The sequence below is a fragment of the Trichosurus vulpecula genome, chromosome 5 (assembly GCF_011100635.1).
Source record: "Trichosurus vulpecula isolate mTriVul1 chromosome 5, mTriVul1.pri, whole genome shotgun sequence".
NCBI classification, from domain to species: Eukaryota; Metazoa; Chordata; class Mammalia; order Diprotodontia; family Phalangeridae; genus Trichosurus; species Trichosurus vulpecula.
Window position 1 is genome coordinate 70,011,420 of NC_050577.1, and position 15,445 is coordinate 70,026,864.

A 15,445-nucleotide genomic window follows, 5' to 3' on the forward strand; every position below is an offset into this window, starting at 1 on the left:
CTCCTTTTTTCCTCACTATTCACCCCTGATCCTAGATCTTTACCCTCTTTCTTTGTCCCAGAGCCCCATCCTGTCTCTTCCTCTCCTAAGTACTTGGGTCCTCCTAGTTCCTAGCCAGCAAGGTCCCTCACCCAGGCCATAAAGCCAATTGACTCTGAACTAGAAGAGCCCCTGTTCTTGCTGCTGGGACCACATAGGGGCTGGCAGAGAAAACAAGCTCTTTGCCTTACACATTTGGATAAATAAGTTTTTGTGGACTGACCAAGGGGCCTAACCACCACTGTGACATTGTTTACATGGAAAAATGTCTTCTTAGTTCCAAATAACAAATCTACTACTGATTTTAAAATACAGACTTTTTGTAATTTAGAGGTTGCTGATGCTTTGAATTGTTTCTAAATAATGCTAAGGAGTCAGTGTGGCAGCCAAGCTGCCTTCAAAACCAGGAAAACCTGGGTTCAAGTCCCATCCCTAACACATATTGGCAGTATGACCCTGAACAAATCACTTAATCTTTAACTTCAGTAGGCAACTCTCTTTGAAGTTGCATAAAAGGTGCTAACCTGCCCTGTTAGGAGTTGACCCACCTCAGAGTTCTCTATGTTAATGAAATCTCAGGTCTAATCCTGTCCAGTCCCTATCTTATGCTACTAGTAAATTGATGCCAAACTCATCCAGGATGGTGAAAAAAAAAGTCTTGCGTGTCTAAACCTACAAAGTTGATAAGAGTTGCGTGGAATCATGAGTTCGATTCTATGATACACTTGTTGATATATGAGCCAATCTAATATCAGGAGTGAGGGACACCCAGTGGACACCCCATACAACATCAAGAAATTCTGAGGATGGCCTCTTACATGTTGAGTGGGAGCTGGGTTGTCATCTTCATCACGAGAAGCAAGATCCTCCACAGTGAGATCGCAGATCCATTGAGTGTCACAGAATCACTTTGGTTCAGGTAATCTAAGGGAATTACAAGAAAGCTGTAAGAAGCAGAACAAAGGTTTAATCTGATGTTGCACTTTTGCTGATGGTCTAGTTCTATGACCCAATCCCCAAATCCAGATGACTGCCCTATGATGGGAATGGTTTTAGGGAGATAGCCTATTGGCTGGTATTGGCACTAATTTTTCTTCCCTTTCCTCCTTTTCTTTTTCCCCTTCCAACTCTTAAGCAGAGGATGGCCGAAAGTCATGAAAGCCAAATGACGATTGAAGAGAGGAAGCATCTTATTACTGTAAGAGAAGAAGCCTGGAAGACCAGAGGAAAAGGAGCAGCCAATGATTCCACCCAATTTACTGTTGCTGGCAGGATGGTAAAGAAAGGTCAGTGCGGAAGGAAGCCCTTTGTTCAAATAAACCCCTATTTTTCTGTTCCCTATAAATAAAGCTACATAAATGCGGTCCAGATGCTATCAGTGAACCATTTCTGTATGAAAATTTAATTAGCTTTGGAATCAACACAGGAGAAGGAATTAAGTCCCTCAAAATTTTTTTAAAAAAATTAAAAAACAGCCATTTAGAAACTGTACTGTATTTTGCAATTTCAGATTTGATCAAGATCTTTGCCATGGCCCATCATTGTCTGTAAATTACTTTAAGTCTCTTTTCAGATTTGACAAGGTATCCATCAGAATGTATGACCAACTTCTCTGAGCTAGCACAACAGTTATTACAGTACAAAGAAACTGTTCACCCTCAGTGTTCACTGCCACCTTTCTCTTTCCTCTGAAGGAGGTTACTGTGGTACATAGGTCAGACTTTTCAAAAATGGAGAAAATATTCAGATATATTGGCTAGAATTTATGGTATGTGAGGGGGAGAAATATGAAATGGGGTTAGAAAAATAAGTTGCAAGGTAAAGCCATTTGGATTTTATTTGGTAAGTGAGGAGGAACACTTGGAGGGTTTTTTGGTTTGTTTGTTTTGGTATATATGTAATATGATCAGGGCTTTATGTTGGGAGATTAATTTCACAACAGTTTGTAGGATGAATTGGAAGAAGAGAGACTTCTGGATACAAGCAAGAGAAATTTTAGCAGTTCTTGCAAAAGTCTGGGTTAAATCAAATAAGATAATATAAAGCACTTTATATTATATTATATTTTATATATTATATATATATATATATATATATATATATATATATATTAGCACAGTGCCTGGCATATAGCAGGTGCTTAATAAATGCTGATTCCCTCCCCCCTTTTCCTAGAGATGATGACCTATTCTGGCAGCAGATTGGAAATGAGGACTAGAAATATCCAACCCAACATACATTTATTAAGTGCTTATGACATGGGAAGAGCCATGCTAAGTGTTCAGGGTACAATTAATGAGAAGAAAGATAATCCCTGCCCTCAGAGAACTTATCATCTGAAGAGATTTTATAAAGTTAGAATTGGTGACTGGTAAGCCAAGTTGTGAAGCATCAGTGGAGGCCAAGGATTCAAAGGCCATTTAGGTCTGAGCCTGGATGGCTTGTGAGATATATGATGCTATTACTAAAAACAGAAAAATTAAAAGAAATGCTGTGTTTTGTGGAGAAGGTAATGGATTCAGTTCTGAACGTATTGAGTTTGAGGTTGCCAGCAGGCCCTCCAGGTAAGAAGAGGTCCAGTAAGTAGTTAGAAATGTGAGTCCTTGGTTCAATATATGGAGTTGGTGTTGATTGATAGATAGATAGTAGATATGTAAATATGTGTGTGTTTATATAATTTGCATAGAGTTGGTAGATAAAGTCATTAGAGTAGATGAGATTGCCAAAGCAGAGAATGCAGTAATAGAAGTCAACTATAGACACATGTAGAGGTCTAAATGAGGAAGTGGAGTTTGCAAAGGAGACACAGAAGGAACAGCCAAAAGAGCAGAACTGGGACAGTGCTTTGTCATGGGTATTTAGAAGGTATGTTCAGAGAAGCAGAAGTCAAGAAGCAATTTCACTGGAATATCAAGGAAATGATGTTGCAAAGGGTTGATGTTAAGATGGTAGTGAGGGAGTAGTGGCAATGAATATAGACTACTCTTTTTAGAAAATTAGCAGTGAATGAGAAGAAGAAAAAAATGGTACAACAACTTAAGAATGTGTTAGAGTTAAGAGAAAGTTAGCCAGGTTAGGAGAGACCTGGGCATATTTGTAGATAGAGGGGAAGAACCAGTGCATAAGGAGAGACTGACTTTGCAAGAGAATGAAGGGATCGTTGATGAAGCAGCTCCCATGGGAGCTGAAAGGGATGAGTTGGAAACAAGTAAAAAGAGGCTGCTTTTGGCTGCAAGAAGAGCTATCTTCCTATGAGACAGGAAAGGAGGATAGGTGATGGGAAAGATTTAAGGTATAGAGGAGGGAAGATTTTGAAGTATGAGAGTCAGATGGCTTCCACTCGTTTATTTGGCACCTACTATGACCATTAAGGTATTAGAAGTTCTAGAGAACACAGAAATAAGGCACTTAAGGTGCTTGTGCTATAGTAAAAGTAGGTCAAATGTGAATAGGTACACATACAAACATCTGTGATTTCATCAGCATGGAGATCAAGGAAAGATTCAGTGGGGAGGAGGCATCTTCTCAGTAAAATAGGGAACAAGATCTTTACACAGAGTAGATGGGGGAAGGATGTATACCTGATTTTGTAAAGAGGGAGACAAAATGTGTGGAAATGCTACAGGATAGACGTTGTGTGTATGCATGTGTGTATGTGTATTTAAAGACTTATTGGTGTGTGCTATTGTTCTCTTTAAAAAAAATCCTACAATTTTAATGTTTATCCCTTGGCCCATAACTGCAAAATCCTCATCTCCAGCTGGGAAAGCAGTCTACACCCACCAGCTGGTGGGCCTGGTTGCTGCTGCCCTATGAATTGGACAGTAGGGGGAGCTAGATCAGCAGGTTAGGTTAGGTACCCCTTTCTCCCATCCTGTTCGAGTTCAGAATGAACAGCTTTCTCACAGCTGCTTTGGAAATCTGCTTTCCAACTCAACCCTCTTTATTAGTTTGCAAAGTTAATGATCTCTGCGTTAATTAACACTTTTGATTGTCTTCTAAACTTCCTCATAGGACTTAGAGATTTACTACAGGATATGGCAGGTCTAGAGTGCTAAAGACCTCTGGTCCTTTGTATCCTTCCAGAAAGCTGATTTTTTTTCCACTAAACTAAATACTTTGAATTTCTTGGAACTGAAGAAGTTTTGTTTTGTTTTTGAATTTTTTTTTAATTCATCAGATTAACATATTTATATGTTGAGAAGTGCTTTGGTAATCTAAAAGAAAAAAAAAGTGCTTTCGTGAGAGAGTGTGAAAAACCTTTAAGCACACATCAGATCTTAGTGTTTTTCCTTATATCCTGCTCTCAGGATTGTCAGGGATAAGGTGAGAGCAGCTGGTGGGTGGTCGGTTTCATTTCAATAAAGAGCTAGCCATCATTTCAGGGTTTATTGACTATTTTTTAAATATCCTAAAAGTGAGTGCCAGTTATGAAGTATAAACAATGCTGCATTTGCAGATGAGCTCTAATAATACAGCCCTTTATTTAAATATTTAATTTAATTTCTTTTGGGTATGAATCTTTGTGACCCTTGAGGTTTTTGAAAGCTTGTTCCCCATAAATAAATGGGCTGCTGATTTCTCTTATTGACACATCTTCTTTTTCTATGTGCTATGGCTTGTCTGCTGAGGAAAAGCCAGCCTCATATCTTGGAGTGATAGATCTAGTGAGAGAAAAGACCTTAGCAGTCATTGAATCTAACCCCTTCATTCTCCACAGTTGGGTGACATGCCCAAGCTAACCCAGGGCAGAGGTGGCAGAGCCAGGATGCAAACACATTGGTTCCCTGCCTCCAAACCCAGTGTTCTTTTCATCACACCACATGTTGTGGTTGTCATGTTTATCATCGAGTGTAGGCAACCTTTTGGACACAGGATAGTCAGGAAGACCTGAGTTCCAATCCAGCCTCAGGCCATTAGGCCACTGACATATGTAAATTTCTAAGATTCAAGCTGTCACTTAAAATAATCCTTGATCATTCCCTAGGTTTGGCATCACCTACAGCCATAACACCAGTAAGCTCCCCCTTCAGCAATCGAATGAAGGGTACCACACCGATCTCCAAACCTCTTGAAGGTAAGGAACCAAAAATTGCTGAATTTTTTTGTTTTTAGTGAAAATGCCAGCCAGTGAATATTTTCTCACCTGTGCCTTCTTCTTTCTTTCTCAGACATAGAAGCTAAGCCTGACATGCAGTTAGAGTCTGACCTGAAGCTAGATAGGCTGGAGTCATTTCTAGGGAGACTGAATAACAAAGGTAAGTAACAAAGGCTCAGTGGGGAAGCCCTTCTCTTTGGGTCCCCTACCTCTCACCAGCTGAGGGTTCAGGGGGTGCACACAAACTTTTCAAATGTTCTCCTGGAGCTGAGGTTGCTGAACCTAAGCCCTGCCCCACCCCGCCTTAGAGAAGTAAGAACTTTCTATCATTGGATCAAGATAAATCCAGCATTTAGCATAAAGCAGAAGGTGGGTTTAGAGCAAAGGTCTTTAACCTACCTTTTCTGGTATCCTGGACCCTCTGGACCCCTGCTCACAATCAGGTTTGTAAAGGCATACAATACATACAGAGGGTGACAAAGGAAACTAGTGTTTTGAAATATAGTTATCAAAAGTTATTTTTAAAAAGTTTATGGACTCTAGGTTAGGAGCCCCTGGTTTAGTGGGTGAAGATTGAAGAGAACAGAGGAAAGTGGACTGAAAAAAACCACAATCGATTTTCTCTGCATTTTATAAATTTTTTTTTAATCTAGGACTTACCCAGTAGATTTGCTCTTAAAGCCCTGGGTCATCTTTAACCCAAAAGCTTAGGCTCAATTCCTTTCATTTGACTCCTTTTATGTAGTAGGTATGGGAAGGGGGAGGGACATACATATTAGATGGCTCATGGGTTGGAGCGGCAACACTCAACATCAGTTTTATCAGAGAACCTCTGCTTAACCAAGAAAGGCTTACAGCAGCAGCTTGTTAGTGCGGTGCATAGAATGCTGGAGTTGAAGTCAATGAGTTCAGATCTGGCCTCAGACACCTGCTAGCTATGTGATCTTGGACAGGTCATTTAACCTCTGCCTGCCTCAGTTTCCTCATCAAGTGAGATGATAATTTCAGAGTGCTTATTAGCACAGTGCCCAGGTACTATACAAATTCGACTCATTGCTGTTGTTGTCCATCCATTTTTTGAATCTGGAATTTTTTCTTTACCTAAGGGGGGAATGTCTTTATAATATTAAACCAACAATACGTTGGGGAGGGTTTTTTTTTCTTTTGCTCCTTATAAACTCCAGTTCCACTCTTTCTTTTTCAGTCGGTGGTATGCAAGAAACCATTCTCACCGTTACTGGCAAAACCGTGAAAGAGGTGATGAAACTGGATGACTACGAGACCTTTTCCAAATTTTACCGCAGTGTGGATTCACCTGTGCCTCTCGGGAGAGTGGAGCTGGACGACGACTTTGATGCCATTTTTGATCCTTATGCTCCCAAGTAAGTTTCATTCCCTCCATCTCTTTCTCCTCCCTCTCTCCCCTCCCTACAGTCCCACCCCTTCCACTTTTTCCCTGGATGAAAATTTCTAAATATCAGAAGATAATTTTCTAAGCAGAATAGGACCTCATAATAACGCTGCTTGCCATTTCTGGGATTATAATAATAGCGTGGGTAAAACAAAATTACCATGCCATCTAGAAAGCCTTGTATATCCTAACTTGGGACAGCCAGGCAGATTACTCCCATTCCTTGGCACCAGAAAACAAACTGGGGTTCTCGCTGGTGTTATTCCCACAGTTGTGGGATCCTTGTTGTTTGTTTTTAGTTTTGGGACAGGAATAAACAGTTTTCTGTAAAGGTTTTCAGTAGATATTGAATTCTGTAATTTCATCAGTGATAGGAACTCCCAGTATGGACATTCCCTCTACCAATACAGATCAGTGACTTACCTGTAACTTAAAGCCTCAGAGCTGGGGATGTTGGGATTTTCTCAAGGTCACACAGTCGGTATGTTTCAGAGGCAGGATATGAACCAAGGATTTCCTGACTCTAGCCCTTTACCCACTAGGCTATGCAGTCTCTATAGTAATAGGAGGGAAAAAAAAATTGAATTTCATGAAACCAGACCACAATCAAGTCACAATAAAATCCCTAAAGGATGTTAATCCTTATGCAATGATGAGCTAGAATCTTCTAGTTCTAGATCTAAAATAAATCTTCAGGCCGTCAGAACCTTAGACCCCTAACCATAAGAAGTAATGTAATTCCAATAGAAGATAGAAAATTATTCTTCAATAATTAAAATTCATCAATTTGTTCAACAGTAGCATGGCTGCTTCATGAAGTTGTGTTTCCCTTTCCCCAGCAGTATTCAAGCAGAAGCTGAAGAACCGTCTCTCAAGATTGACGGGGAAAGTTTTCCTGCATTGGGTGGTGGCTTAGACTTATTTAATTCCCCTTCTAATGCTATCATTCTCCTATTCCATGGGATGGCTCTAGGGTAATAGTAGAATTGTAGGAATTATATAAGAATGGCAGGAAGTGAAAGGGTAGGAACACCAGCGCGGGTAGAGCCAGTAACCCTCAATACAATGTTTTCCTGATACAAATGGAAGTCGATGGTAGTCTGCAACCAAAACAGCTCAGTGTCCTTTGCTTCTTAGGCTGACTTCTTCTGTAGCAGAGCACAAACGTGCTGTTAGGCCCATGCGCAGGGTTCAGTCTTCAAGAAATCCCTTGAAAATGTTGGCAGCAAGAGAAGACATCCTTCAAGAATATACCGAACAGAGATTAAACGTTGCTTTCATGGAGTCAAAGAGGATGAAAGTTGAAAAAAGTAAGTAGCTAACTGGCGCTGTTTAATTCAATTCAGCAATCATTCATTAAATATCTACTCTTTGTAAGGCGTCCTGCTAGGTGTTGGGGTTACAGAGGTGGGAAAATGGCACAGTCCATACGCACAGCTTAGGGTCCCATAGGCGGCGATACGCCCGGGACGTAAATCCATGCGGTAAAAGGTAAAACTTGATAGGAGCAAAAGTTGGCCAGGTGAAGTGAAATAAGAAATCCAAGGCTGAAGAGAGTGTTTTGCTGGGGTAAGAGGGAGGGATTTATCAAGGAGGTGGTTGACTGATTTGGGCTTTAATGAAAGGGAGGGCTTTCAACAGCTGGAGATTAAGGAGTCTTTTCAAAGTATGGTGGGTGGTAAGAAGGTAGGATGGAAGTTAAGAGTAACCAGGAAATAAGAATAATTTGGCCATAATGTAAAAGAGATGGAGAAAGGGAAGTAGTAAGAGACAATCCTAGACAGGTAGATTGGAACCAAGCAGTGGAGGGCCCTGAATACCCTAGTCAGGAGTGGGCAGTGGGGAGCCAAGGGTTTGCAACAGAGTGATCATGGTGCTACACTGGGAAGATGACTTTGGCAACAGTGCAGGACATAGACCTGGAGACAGGATTGACTGGAGATGAGGAAAGACCAGTGAGGAGCCTTTTATGATATTGTGAAGGAGAAAAGGTTTAGATCCGAACTTTGGTGCTTGCAGTGTGACTAGAGAAGAAGGACAGAACAGCAAAAGCCAAAAGTGGAGAGGGTAGCCAGAGAAATGTGATTGTTCAGTGTTAGATGAAAGAGGGTTAAGAGAGGGGGGGTGGGAATGCTATTAAATGCACCAAGAAAGAAGCCAACATGTGAGAGCTGTTTGAATAGAATAGTGGATCCGGAGGTAAGATTTTGAAGAACTAGCAAAGACTGCGATGAATTCAAAGTAGTGTCAACTACTATTTCTAGAAATTTGGAAGTAAGTGGGAGGACAATAGCTTGAAAGAGTGGTAGGATCTCAAGGGAAGGAATTTTTAGGAGAAAAGTGAAAAGCACATGCTGCAAAGAAAAGATAAGGAGAGAGGGAGAAATGGGAGATGCATAAAGGAAATGAAATATGGGAAGGAACAGTCATAGAAAAGAAAGAACAGGGTGGAATTGAAGACATAAATGGGGAAGCTAACTTTCAGCAAGGAGGAGGGTCTCTTTATTCTCTTGAGTGCAGAGGGAAGAAGACCAGAATGCAATTTCTGCTTCTTTTTGAGAAACGGATTATTTTAGTCATCTCAGTTCTTTGATAAATGGAGTGGAAGGATGATGCGGGTCAGCTGCTCTTAGATAGAATACAATTGTCATCTATTGACCACCCGAACACGTATGTGTCAAGAGTTACACATAGACTTTTCTTAGCTTTGCTGTGATTAATATTGGAAGGAGTTTGCATTCCCTAAGTACATATTAACTGATAATAGGGCAAAGATAAAGCAGGTATCAACTTGTCAAGAAGACAGGGGAGGGAGGCCAGCCTGGAACTTAAAGTTTGCCACAGAAAATCATAAAATATACTGTTTGAAGAGGTAATTAATATTTTGTGTGTATTGCAGGAAGGTGTTTGTTTTTGGTCATTTAACCTTTTTTTCTAAGCTCTGTCAAGTCCAAAGCCTAATACTAATTCATCACCTGATCTTAATCAGAGGAAATTAATTTGATCTTTCATGGGAAAAATATCCAAAAAAAAGCCTTGGTATTGCTAAAATTATATCCAAGAATCTATTTTCTCTTTGACTATGGAATGGTTTGATTTCAGAAATTACACACCTCCTGAAACACCTGACGACAGTTCATGTTTTTCAGAGACCCTCAGTTTCTGAAGGACCATGATTGTCATGATGACTTGCACTCAAACTTAGTTTGATTTCTAATTTTTAATCAATAAGATATTTATTAACTATTTACTATATGCAGGACATTCTAGTAGGTGCTCTAGGACTTGGTAAAAAATAATTCCTGCTCATAAATAGCTTACAATTCTGGGTGATAAAACAGGTAGGCACGAAAAGACATTATTTCCTTCCTCAGATCAGTGCAAAAATAACTGGTATAAGAAGTATTTGGTTTGTGGGTTTAGAAGAAAAAACTATTCCTAGCTGTAGTGCTCAGGTAAGGTAGAATATGAGCTAGTTCTTAACTGTTGGAGAAAGTTTAACTGGGGGGGGGGGGGGAGGGGAAGGGAGCATTGCAGGTGGAGAGAATGAGATGACCACATCCTGCCATTCCTGTTTTCTCGATGTATGTGGTTTTTTTCTGAAGCTCCCATGTCTGATTTTATGAAGCTTTTCATAGAAGTAAATTGTTAGGTGAAAGAGCTGAGATTTCTCTTTAAACTGCATAGAAAGCCAATTTCAAAACTGCTTGTGCTATGGATTGTTTGCCAAGTAGTACTATATTCCCTCAATTTTAGACATGAATCCCAGGGAAGTATTTTTCTGAATTATACATTGGAAAAGTCATTCTCACTAATGCTGAGTTGGGAAATCAAGGCGTTCTTGGCACCCATTCTGTTCTTTAAAAAAAAAAAGATTAAAATAAGACCTTGCTTTGTGATATCTGGCATGTAAATGTGCTGGTTTCCACTAGAAAACTCAGCATCTTATAAATTGAAATTTCGGGCCTGATTATAAAGGACCTCAAGAGGTAAATCAGTCTATCCTTTTGCCTCTGGGAAAGAGTACAAGTAAAATGTCCCATAAAAACTGTTTTTCTTTCTTATTAAAAAAAGCCTTCCAGCGAAAAAGACTCAACAGCTTTCCTGTAGACGTTGTTCCAACATCTAAAAGCCATTAGCAATGGTTATGACAGCTTTCAGGGGAACTGGAGCAAATTAGTTTTAGCCCCTCTCCACTTTATGTTGAAGTGGTTGGCCAATAACATCATTCAATTTTGGCTGTACACAGTGAGGTGTTATGCTTGTCAACCAGCAGTATAGGCTTTCATAACCTTATTTAATTTTTAACTTGATAGTCAAACATCAGAATAGAAAGCCCATCAGATGGAGATGGCACGTTTCAGAGACAGCACTCAAAAAAAAAAAAAAGGCAGTAAGTTAACTGGGAACCATTTCCAAATGTTAACTTGATTTCAAAATGTAAATGGCCCCGTCCCTACCTACCCACCACCAACCTCGCTTCACTTCATGCTTTTTAATGCTCCATCTTCAGTGTCAGCCAACTCGAATTTCTCAGAAGTAGCCCTCGCCGGGTTAGCTAGTAAAGAAAACTTCAGCAGCGTCAATCTACGGAGCGTCAACCTAACAGAACAAAACTCCAACAACAGTGCTGTGCCCTACAAAAAACTGATGTTGCTACAAATTAAAGGTATGTGCGCCTGGGTGTCTAAGGTGAGCATGGAAAGATAATTGTGTTAATTCAGTCTTCCTGTGGCATTACCAGTCTTTGCCTGCCCTCAGGAAGTTCCCTTGCATCTGCAACTAAAACAGGAGCCATCATCCAGGTCAGCACGTATTGATTGAACTTCCATGGAGACTTAGCCATTGACCTTGTGGATCCATTACTATCACTATCCAATTACTATTCCAATATCTGGAGAAAGGCACAGCAAAGGGGAGCAGGAAGTATGTCATTATGGTAAAGTGGCAGAATAAGGAAAATGCTGTCAATAGCAAAGGAAACATTGGCAGTCACTGTGGAGCTCTGAGGAGTACCTTGGGGGTATTTCTGTCAGAAGGATTGAAATCTCTTAAAGCCTTCTTAGAACATTATGTTAAGAAGTGAGGCAGTAATGGAAGAAAACAGTGTCTATTGGAGGACCTCATAGCATAGCATATGGGAGGTATTTTGCAAGTCTTAAAGAGCTGTTTAATTCCTCCCAGTCTTTTTATTTTTCAGGTTGAAGCAGGGAAAGAATAAGATGATGCTAATAATATCTAGCATTTCTCCAGGACTTGAAGGTTTGCAAAGGGTTCTAGAGAGGTTGTGTCATGAAGCAGCTGGGCAGTGCTGTGCTTGGAGTGACTCACGTGGAGATGGAAGGAAGTTATGCAATTTGCCCAGGGTCAAACTTGAAAATATCTTTTGAGTAGCAGAATTCAGATTCAGATCGTGGCTCCAAGTCCAAGACTCTCTCCATTTGTGACACCAAGCCGTCTCCCATAATCTGTAGGGAGAGTGTCTTGCAAACCACAAAGCATAAAATTTTAGCTCCTAGAAATAGGGAGATAGCTAGAGCTTTTATTAAGCATGTATGGAGATAGCACATAGTATGCCCTATTATTATTGTTGTTGCTATCCTAATATTATCCATAGTGGTTTGGTTCTGTTTTCTTCCCAATTACCATCACCTCAGTTTACCGAAATGATTTCCTTCATGACAGAGGACAGCTGTCGGTAGGGGACTTCTGTTTCTGAGCTTATGCCCCTAAAACCGTATCGGCATAATCATCGCTAATTTTTAATTAAGATTTGATCTTTTTAAAATTTAATTTAATAAACATTTATTTAAAACCTATTGTACACAAGACACTTGGGGTAAGAAGAAAAATCTCATACTTTTTGCTCTTGAAGATATTACCAAGTAAAAAGAGGGGTAAGAAATTTACACACTGTAACTGTATGCAGTTACTCACATAACGATAATTCAAGGCAGAGTGAAAAGGAGAGGGTCAAAGTGCTTTGAGAAATTTGAGAAGGGAGTTCTGTTCAGCTGGGTCAAGGGGCAGGCTTCCTGGAGGAGGCAGCTCCTGGCTTTTGCCAAACCACTAACAGCATTCAGGAGGTGAGGCCTGAAGCAGCCTTCCTGCTGAAGTCGCTGCTTTGTTAGCAGTTCCTGAGAAACTTCACAATTGAGGGGGAAGGTTCACTTCTCAGCAGGAGGCTGTGGGATTCTGTGTCTGGTGAACCTTCAGTGCCTCCTCGGGCCCTTGGGCCCCCTCCCCAAGTTGGCACCTCCATTGAAAATGGCACTATCCCATAAATGATGTTCTTGTCAGTGTTCCAGAGGAGAAACACTGATCTTCATCAAAATGAACATGTGATACAGTAGGCGCAGGTGAGCATAATGTAGTCTAACTGCAGTTCCACTGGGCTGCCATTTTAATGTAATCATGTTTCCGCTCTTCTGGCGAGGGGTGGGGAGAGGATGACTAACGGCAAATGAAAAGACTAGGAATGTTTATAATCAGGAATACTTTAATTGCCAGATGTCATGTAAGACAGTATTGCTGTATGAGGGCACAGTGAACTTTTATTTCACGCTTAGGAAGAAGAAATGTGCAGACGAGATTAGTGGAGCCACGAGCTTCATCGTTGAACGGTGGTGACTGCTTTCTCCTGTTAACTCCTCACTACTGTTTCCTGTGGGTAGGAGAGTTTGCAAATGTCATTGAGAAAGCTAAGGTTAGTATCCTAACAAAGCATCTCTTTTATGTCGGAAGAATTGTCTGGCCCTTGTAGGACTATTAGAAGGTTTCCAGGATACAGAGTGGCCCATTAAGTCAGTAAAGGCTAGATAAGTTCTATTTCCCTGAATCCTTTCCCTGAAGCATGAAAGCTGGAATGCTATAAGATAAATAGGACATCCTCAGAAAAATGTTCCACATTCATGCCAAAAGGTAGAATTCTGAATTGCCAGTTTCCTCTTTACTCCAGTGTAAAAGAGAAATACATATGCCTATCAATCCAAAGAATTGGGACACCTGGTACTTCCCCCAGTTTTTGTTGTTTTTAGTGAAAATAGCTTTAAATGACCAACATTCTTAGGGCCTCTCTGCTCTCAAGATTGCCCTTTCACACGCTCGCCTTTGGTCTGATCTCAGTGTGTACAATTACCCATAGGAATGACCTATTCTATCAGGATAATTATGTTAATCTCTTAGGCATCAGAGCTTGCAACTCTAATTCAGACGAGGAGAGAACTCGGCTGTAGAGCTACTTATGTTCAGACCATAGAAGAAGGAATAAATACGCATACCCACGCAGCAAAAGACTTCTGGAAACTCCTGGGTGGCCAGACGAGTTACCAATGTAAGTGTTAATTCTGTTTTAGACTCTGACCAGACTGGAATCCCTTCTCTCCTCCTCCCCCTTCTGCCACCCAGTAATCCTCCCAAACTCCTCTTTGAAATAACTCTTATGTGAAACTCACCATTCAACGATGTGTTCTTCTCCCCAAAGCTGCCGGAAATCCAGAAGAAGATGAATTGTATGAAACTGCCATCACAGAAACTAATTGTGTTTATCGCTTAGTGGAAGATAAACTTGTTCCTGATGACTACTACTGGGGCAAAATACCAAAGTGCTCGCTTCTGCAGCCACGAGAGGTACAGGGCGTAGCGCCGGGCTAGCCCTCTTGTGTAGGCCACATTGGCAGCTCTTAAAACCGTGTTTAAACTTCTTAAAGAGTTGTTTTCCTCTGGATTCTAACAGCCATTCCATCAACCTGATGCAGAGGAAACCAAGAATATTATATTGCAGGGAAGTAGATCAGTAGTAGTTTTCCTTTTCTAATTCATCTAAGACTTAATTATTTGTCAGCTCAGACCCTTGGTTTGGCTATTAACATCCGTTATATAATATTTTCTAAAATATATTTATTCAATAGAAAATTACAGGAAACGTGTCATGTACATATATACGCACATGCACAATATATGTATATATATATAGATTTTATTTTTATTTTATTATGTTTTTATTTTTTACATGTATGTATATATGGGGGAGGCAGTTAGCAGCTGCATTGGTAATTTCATATATTTAGAAAGCTTAGTATTGAAACAGTATCCACTACTGCAGGCGGCATAGTAGATAAGAGCGTTGTATTTGGAATCAGGAGGACCTGAGTTTGAGACCTGTTTTACTAGCTGTGTGACCCTGGGCAAATCACTTGACCTCTCTCTGCCTCAGTTTCCTGGACTATGAAATAGTGATGATGACAGCAGCTATGACATAAGGTTGTTATGAGGATCAGCATGTGGAATGCCCTCTGTAAACCAATGCTAACTATTTTGTAACTTATAATCTTAACACTGTTGCCTGAGGCAACAAGTTAAATGGTCTGCCCACAACTGTACAGTGACTGCATCTCAGAGGCACCTCTTGAATCAAGTTCTTCCTGACTTCAGGGCCAGCTTTCAATGTGCTATGACATACTGCCTGTCCTGTTTATACATACATACACACATACATACATACATATATATGTATGTATATATATACATATATATTTGCATGAGTGTGTGCGTGCTTGTGTGTGCGTGTGCGTACGCACAATTTCTAACATGACCAGTTGATTTGTCAGCAGCAGAGATCTATTAGGTATGCCTAGCTCTACACAAGACTAGCAAGCACATGCAAAAACTACATAGAATATACAGTCCCTGTCTGCAAGAAAGTTAAATATAGGGAAGGGATGCAAAAGTTAGATAAGTTAGAGCTAAAGAGCAAGGCAAAGCAGTGTGTAAGCAAGGACCAGCTAGTATGGGGAAGATGTAGCAAGCTCCCTATTAACACAAATAATGAATCCTGTGAAGTGATCATATTATTCAAACTCACACGGCATATTTCCACTGGTGAGAATGAATGACCT

At 40.4% G+C, this 15,445-nt stretch overlaps 1 protein-coding gene across 8 annotated transcripts in view; it reads left to right on the forward strand.

Annotated features, from left to right (window-relative positions):
• SVIL (supervillin) overlaps positions 1-15,445 on the forward strand; it is a 234,524-nt gene that overhangs the window by 188,546 nt on the left and 30,533 nt on the right. For 4 of the 8 annotated variants that reach the window (XM_036758584.1, XM_036758582.1, XM_036758583.1 and 1 more), the window contains 9 exons: positions 1,175-1,325; positions 5,027-5,116; positions 5,211-5,297; positions 6,342-6,519; positions 7,686-7,858; positions 11,062-11,217; positions 13,118-13,254; positions 13,734-13,881; positions 14,032-14,177. In XM_036758584.1, coding sequence (XP_036614479.1) covers positions 1,175-1,325; positions 5,027-5,116; positions 5,211-5,297; positions 6,342-6,519; positions 7,686-7,858; positions 11,062-11,217; positions 13,118-13,254; positions 13,734-13,881; positions 14,032-14,177 — 1,266 coding nt within the window. The remainder of the gene's footprint in view (positions 1-1,174; positions 1,326-5,026; positions 5,117-5,210; positions 5,298-6,341; positions 6,520-7,685; positions 7,859-11,061; positions 11,218-13,117; positions 13,255-13,733; positions 13,882-14,031; positions 14,178-15,445) is intronic. The other 4 variants (XM_036758589.1, XM_036758588.1, XM_036758585.1 and 1 more) reach the window with 1 other exon arrangement.